The sequence below is a fragment of the Pecten maximus genome, chromosome 9, assembly GCF_902652985.1.
Source record: "Pecten maximus chromosome 9, xPecMax1.1, whole genome shotgun sequence".
Taxonomy (NCBI): domain Eukaryota; kingdom Metazoa; phylum Mollusca; class Bivalvia; order Pectinida; family Pectinidae; genus Pecten; species Pecten maximus.
The window spans coordinates 18,857,945-18,865,462 of NC_047023.1; the positions used below are offsets into that span (position 1 = coordinate 18,857,945).

At 33.3% G+C, this 7,518-nt stretch overlaps 1 protein-coding gene across 1 annotated transcript in view; it reads right to left on the reverse strand.

Annotated features, from left to right (window-relative positions):
- Nucleotides 1-5,367: 5,367 nt before the first annotated feature.
- LOC117333912 overlaps nt 5,368-7,518 on the reverse strand; it is a 27,231-nt gene continuing 25,080 nt past the window's right edge. Inside the window, exon 22 of the mRNA XM_033893329.1 lies at nt 5,368-5,901. Coding sequence (XP_033749220.1) covers nt 5,368-5,901 — 534 coding nt within the window. The remainder of the gene's footprint in view (nt 5,902-7,518) is intronic.

The following is a 7,518-nucleotide window of genomic DNA, read 5'->3' on the forward strand; positions in this document are numbered from 1 at the left end:
TTAAAAAAAAGAAAGAAAGCACCAGTAACATAGATTACAATATAATTTATGAAAGAAAATGGTAAAGATTTAACAAAAAAATTCATCGATCTCAGATTCCAAAATAACTGCTCTAATTTGGTAATTTGAGCCATACTTGAAGCAAAAGTTTTGGGGTACCAGCAAAGTAAACGGCCATAGTGTGAAAAGTAATATGGTGAGGTGTTATTTTTATTTTTTTTTCTTAAAACATACATATGAAATTTTTAATTGAGCCAAAAAAAGGGGGTCATTTTTCTGTTCATTTTTTCAGGAAAAAAATAAACGTGTATTTTTTTAAAACAATTTTTCACTAAAAATAACAGGTTTTTCGTATAAAAATAGCCATATTTTGTTAACCACCCAAAGAATCCTCTCTTTTTTGATAATTATGAATGATATTGCTCATACTGATGATATAAATAGGATATAAACTTCTTTTTATGCTTGAGGTGAATATTATCGGGGAAAGATAAAATCTACCAAAATCCTTAAAAATATGGTTCAGCTATTAATTAATACGTATCTTTATGTGGCCCTGGTAGTAAAACGAACGTGGTGGCATATGTTTTTTTATGTGCTTTTTGTGATAAGAGCATAATTAATATTGAAATAAAAATAAAATTAAGGAGATCTATCAGAGGAAACCCGAAGGGTCAGTCTACCTTAAGTGAGAGAATACAGGTAAAATAAAGTAATGTGGGAGAACACAGGTAAGATCCAGTTAAGGTATATATGAAGCAGACTATAATGACTGTCACAACATACCTGACCCAATGTTATTTTTAAAAAGTGGGCGAAAGGAGAACACACCGTTAGTAGGGATATGTCAACGAGATAGTTGTAAACATATTTATATACGCATCGTTGCATCATTTTACCAACAATTGACAGTAGTGATATAGGTCGATAATTACTTAAAGCAGATGGGTCATCTTTTTGATATACTGGTGTAACATTAGCAATTTTCCAAGATGATGGGGATATACATGCAGTGAGCGAAAGGTTAAATACTGCTTGTAGTGGATAGCTTAAAATATCGGCAGCTTCATTAATCAAACGTGGACTTACCTGGTCGGGACCAGAGGCTTTCTTCGTGTCGAGGGAATGTATAGCATCAAGAACGTCCTGGCGAGATATTACAATATCAGAAAGTGTATGAGGCTTGTTTAGTACAGGGGGGTCAATGTAAGTGTCATCAATAGTAGATTGTGAAGAGAAAAAAGTGTTGAAAGCGTTTGCCTTATCCAGGTCGTCATGTAAATTATCGTTATTGTCAGAAATAGGAGGAATGTCGCTTTTCCTTTTGGAGTTGGACATAAACAACAAAAAATAGGTAACAGTGTGCTTGTTCACGTGGGTAGTGGGGAAGGGGAGGTAACAGTGTAAGGAAAGTAAAGAGGTAGGACAGCGGAAGAGAAGGATGATACGGAGAACTTGTATATTTCAGATTTTATTTATTTACACTCAGACACATGACAATGTGTTACATGAGGTACATTTATAACGAAATTCATTGACATGACAGGATGGACAGATATAATATATAAATTATTACACTTTTATAGTTACAAATAGCAGTGAAATACTGCAGAAACTTATATTGCAATACACATGATGTATATGTTTCCTTAATTACCAGTAACAACTTATTATTATGATAGAGAGGACACATATAATATACATGTTGTATAAATCTTGCATAGTCCAAGTCAACACTTTATGATAGATACATATAGTACAGCAAAATAATACAATCATTTATACACATACGGTTTGTTAAAGCTTCATAATAAAAGAGATATTTTTTTAAGAAAAATGGACAATCCGTTTAGAACTCGTTTGTTACATACTGACAATAGGCCTTTCATTTTCATCTCATTTGGATTTGTACGAAAATAATTTGGAATATATTTATTTTGCAAATTTTTAACTAGCTCATTTTTACAAGAAAACAGATAGTGATATTCATCTCCAATACTTTCTAAACATAGGTTACATATTCTTTCTTCTTTCGGGATTCTTTGCCATCTACCCGTTTCAATAGGGAATTTAAAATTGCATGTACGTATTTTAGTTATATATAGTCTATTATTTTCTGACAATGCTGTCAAATATTTTTCAAGACCAAATTGAGATTTACATATTGAGTAAAAATCGCCTCTTGAAGAGTTATCTATTTCTGAGAACCACTTTTGGATAAATTGATCTTGGAGTCTCTGTTTCAGTTGATTTTTAAAGAACAATTTATTCATGCTATATCTATTTTCAAAAATAAATGAAAAGCCAGATTCATCATATATGTTTTTAACTTTGTTGATCCATTTAAAAGAAAGAGTTCCGGCGTCATGCAGTTTAATTGCTAATTTAAGTAGAATACTACTAAGTTTATTTTCATTACAAAGAAGACTGTTCCAAAAACGAGCCATTCTAAGTTTAATATTCAGTTCTAGTGGGAAACGACCCAGTTCACCATATACCATAAATGATGGAGTACTTGATCTCCCTTTTAGCACTCTTTTGCAAAATTTGAGATGGATTTGTTCCAATGCACGCAAGTTTTCAAATACCCATACTTCGGATCCGTATAACAAGATTGGTTCAATTACAGTGTCAAAAATATGCAGTTGTATATCAATAGGAATAGCATGATTACGAATTTTTTTATACAATGCAAACAATGACTTTTGTGCTTGTTCAAGTAATTTATCCCTTGCTTTTGCAAAATTTCCATTATAATTAACTACTACACCAAGATATGAAAAACTATCTACAATTTCAAGTGTTGCATCCTTCAGACGAAATTCAAGGTTTTGGTTACATTTGCGTTTACTGAAAATCATGACTTTTGTTTTGTCAACATTTGCTTTCAGTTTCCAAATTTCACAATATCTCTGGAAAATATCCAGTGCTTTTTGTAGCCCTTCTGGTGTTTCTGCAAAGATTATGGTATCATCAGCGTATAGGAGTACAAAAATTTCAACAAAAAGATGTAATTCATTTGAAATTTCATCTGCGATTTTGTGTAACGGATCACTTTTCATAGATTTAAAAAACATTTCTAAATCATTTATAAACATAGAAAATAATATGGGGGAAAGATTTCCCCTTATCGTACCCCAATTAAACAAGGGAAATATTCTGATATTTTTCCATTGTATTTAACACAAGACTTGATATTTTGATACATATTTTTTATAACTTTAAGGCATTTACCTTTAATATGACATTTTTGCAATTTCGTCCATAGCCCAGCTCTCCAAATTGTGTCAAACGCTTTTCTGAGATCAATAAAAGCACAGTAGAGTTTCTTACCACTATTCAGGTATAATGTAATTAACATATGTAAAATAAAAATAGTGTCAATTGTTGAACTAATTCGATGGGTAATATTTCCATCGTATATCTTTGGAAATGTTGAGTAGGTACAAGGGTAATGTTTTCAATATATATACATATATTTCGAAGTGTTATACACTTAGTTGTATCCTGGGTACATGCATGATATACAGACAGAGGATGGCTGAGGTTTAAGGTTTAAAATTTTGGAATGTGTAACGATACCAAACCTCTGGTCGATCAGAAAAAAGGTTGTTTTATGTGTATCGTATTAACAGCACGAGAAGCTCAGCCATCCCAAATATATATCATAGGTTAAATGTACATATTATGCACACAAGTAATAACATGGAAACTAAATACATTATTTAAATGTGAATGTACATGAGATTATACAACATAATAATGTGTATGTATACACGCATGTTTTAGATCTATAATTTCACGTTCATGTATATATATATATATATATATATATGCTTATGTACAAACGTTCACATACACAATGCTTTCAGATACAGTATACTGCGTTGTCGTGTGAATGCTGTTAATTTATAGTAACGGTATCATTCAATGCTTACAAACACACATACATACAGCATGTATATAGGGAACAACCAACCAATTGAAAAAATATATTTTTGAAACAGCCCCTGTGTATAGAACGTTGTAAGTTTACTTTTGAATATTACATATGAAACTAGCCTAAAATTGACCGATCTAGCTAGCCATTGGCGAGATAAACTGAAGGATTCGTGGCGAGCTCCACAGATCCACACGAAATGCAAATGAGTTTAAGATCTAGTGATCAAGTTTATGACGTCATGTAATTTACCTAGGCGTGACGTCACAATCGGAGCAAATTATCCGGACAACAGACCAATAATGTGATAGATATATAACATGAGTATGTTGTTTTCCATACCGTTTAGGAGTACACGGAATTTTAACAGTTATCAATTTCGTCTTGATCTTTACGCGATATTTAAACATTTTGCAGTAGCACACATGCAAACATATATAATGTTTGCTTAAGTATACGAGGTGCTCAAGACAGGTGTATATGATTTGCTATGTATTAACATAAGACATATACGAATACGTACATACATTATGTTAGCTAACTCTGAAGTATGATATATTTCAACGTCCTGAACATAATATTTATTAAGAATTTATGTGAAATATACCAAATAACAAAGGGATATTTGGAGTCTACGAGATCGAGGTGCATAAAAGGATTGGGAGGATAAGAATTTATCTTTAGTATTATGTGTACATAATTGAACATCAGTAATACATGATTTCGTACATTTTTCTTACATCTGTATAAGACCTTTAAACAAATCCTGATGATAATAATGAATCGGTTTTTACGTAACATAAACAGGAATGGTAAGTACGCACATACATAGGTTTACAATTGCAAGCTTAAGATACGCTTGCAAAAATTATATTAATACTTGTAGTTGGATACATCAATTGAATATCGGAGTATCAAATTGTATGAATATGAGCAGCTTTTTGCTACTTCATGTATGTACAAAAGCCATGAGCACATCCTGGGGAATATTTTTGTAAAATAAACAAGACAAAAGAGGCATGTAAGTTTACGAGGTACGCAATCAAGATAGAAAAAGAAGAACAAAGGTTTCCTGTAAGCTTGAATTTGAATTGGATATTCATGAAATTCAACTAATGCATATTGTACTTTATATATTCTGTAAAATGGAGACATGTACAGAAAATAATACGTGTTTTTTATAACAATACAATTTGTAAATGGCTGTCAGTTGGGAAGACAATGAAAATATATATAATTGGCTACACAGATTGAATAGAATACGTTCATTACATCTGTAGTATAATCTATAAGCGCTATATATATCAGATATCAGACAAAAACGAGACATGGACTGAAGAAATGGCACATAAGGCCCGTGTTTATATATAAGACATACATCACAGTCGGGATGTCAGCCCAGCGATACTGACTCCGACTAGGTGATATCACATTTGGTGACCGAAGGGTTCAAGTTCTGATTCCCGCCGGATTTGAATGATTTTGGACGATTTGTCTTTAATCATAATCTTACCATTTGTTGTCCATGTCTGCAGTATCAGGTCGGCCTTTAATAGGTTCCTCGCGAGACATGCTAATCGACCGCGATATCTAGTAAGGTCCTCGTTCACAGAGATGCCCTTGAATGTATCTTTGGAGCGAAACCCGCGACTTGACTTGAGTAGAGCAAACTTGGCGTCCACGGAATTTAGTCGCGCGATGATTTGGCGTGGTTTCCCCCTGTTCTGGTCCGGTTTGCCGACTCGATGTGAACGCTCCAGAGCCTGTGGGGGTAGGTCGACGCCACAATCTTCAGCTGCCTTCAGGATGATTGCGGAAGTATCCTCTCCCGTCTGTTCTGGAAAACCGGAGAAAAGAACAAGAGTTCTCCTCCCGTACTGCTCCAGGTCGTCTAGCTGATGGCGAAGCTCATCATTTTCAGCCTCGAGCCTAGCCACTTTCTCCACAAGCGGGGCAATCTGCTGTTGTACAATTGGTTGTTCGGTTATGTTATTTTGGAGAAATATTTTCTTTAGACTATTTTAAGAAAACATATCCTGCAGATAGGGGTCTATTCCTGCATGGTAAAGCTATTATCCAGCACTATGTTGAATCCTCATAACACATTTTGAACATTTTTAAAATACATACTTCTCAGTTTCGTAATTATATTCGAAAAGCTTGAAAAACCTCGACTTATTTCCACCTTGTCTCCAATTCTTACTCGCATTTCTATTTACATCCAAATTCCATTCTTTCAAAAACTTGTCCACCTCTCTCTGTTCATCTGTATATAAAAGCTCTTTAGTATTAAACGGATCATTATAAGATATTGATAATTGACCTTAACCTCTCACATACGCAATATGCACATTTTTACAACGATGAGAGCGTCTTTCATAAGCATAGACGAATAAATGTGTATTGTGCCTATTTTAAGCACATCATATAAGTCCCAATGCTAAGAGACAGTTGTTCATTGGAATACAGACAATCCTACCATATAGTGTGCTAGTAATATCGGTCGACTGTCACATTTCAGATTTCCTAACTTTCTAAAGGACCTTTATTTTGATTACAGGTTTTTCACACAAGTCAATGTGATCACAAATGTGTATTTTCTGTTGATACTGAGGAGATGACTAGGAAGTGTATTTAAACAATCCCATTTCGAAAGTCCGTTCATTTTTAGGAGTATGTCCGCTCTTTGTACAAAAAAAACAACAACAACAAAATAATAATAAAAAAAACAAGAAACAAAACAAAACAACCTCCCTGTAGTCTACATGGTCCTAGATAAGTCTGCTTATGAAATAAATATCAGGGAGGATACCCATATGATAGCCATAATAAAAGTATTCGGAAGAGACTAGGGAATATCACAGGGGATACGACTATAAAAGCCATCATAAAAGTATTCGGGAGAGACTAGGGAATATCACAGGGGATACAAATATGATAGTCATCATAAAAGTATCCAGGGGAGACTATGATATATCAGGATATTTTTATAATGCCTAACTTATTTTACACCCCCCCCCCCCCCCCCCTTAGGAAGATTGCATTGGATTTGATGATCAAAAGATATGTTCATCTAAAATAATTTCAGTTTTATATCTAAACATTACACATGTATGTGTGTTTCATATCTAGTTGATAACCATTGACAGTTATATAATCAGTAGAGGTTTATATACAATGTAGATGTTCTCCTATTGGCTATTGTGTGAAAACAAAAATTAATTGACATTGATTAATTCATTGATAATGATCACCAATGGTATTATAGATATATTTTAGATACTGTAAGTACAAAACTTCTGTTCAAGTTCTAAAGTGTATTTTCAGATTCATCTAAAATATGGAATATTTCTATTTACATAAAACACTCTTCTGTAAAATATTGTAATGGGAAAGATTGGAAATAAAGAATGGATGGAAATCATATATGATCTACAAGATATATATGAAATTCAACAAATACCTGTCTTCTCCACGTTAACAAGCACACCCAAAATAAAACAAAAAACGCGGGTATTTGTTTGCCGTCTAGACTGGCGTGTAAATAGAATAAATGAAGGTACAGTGATATGCATGAC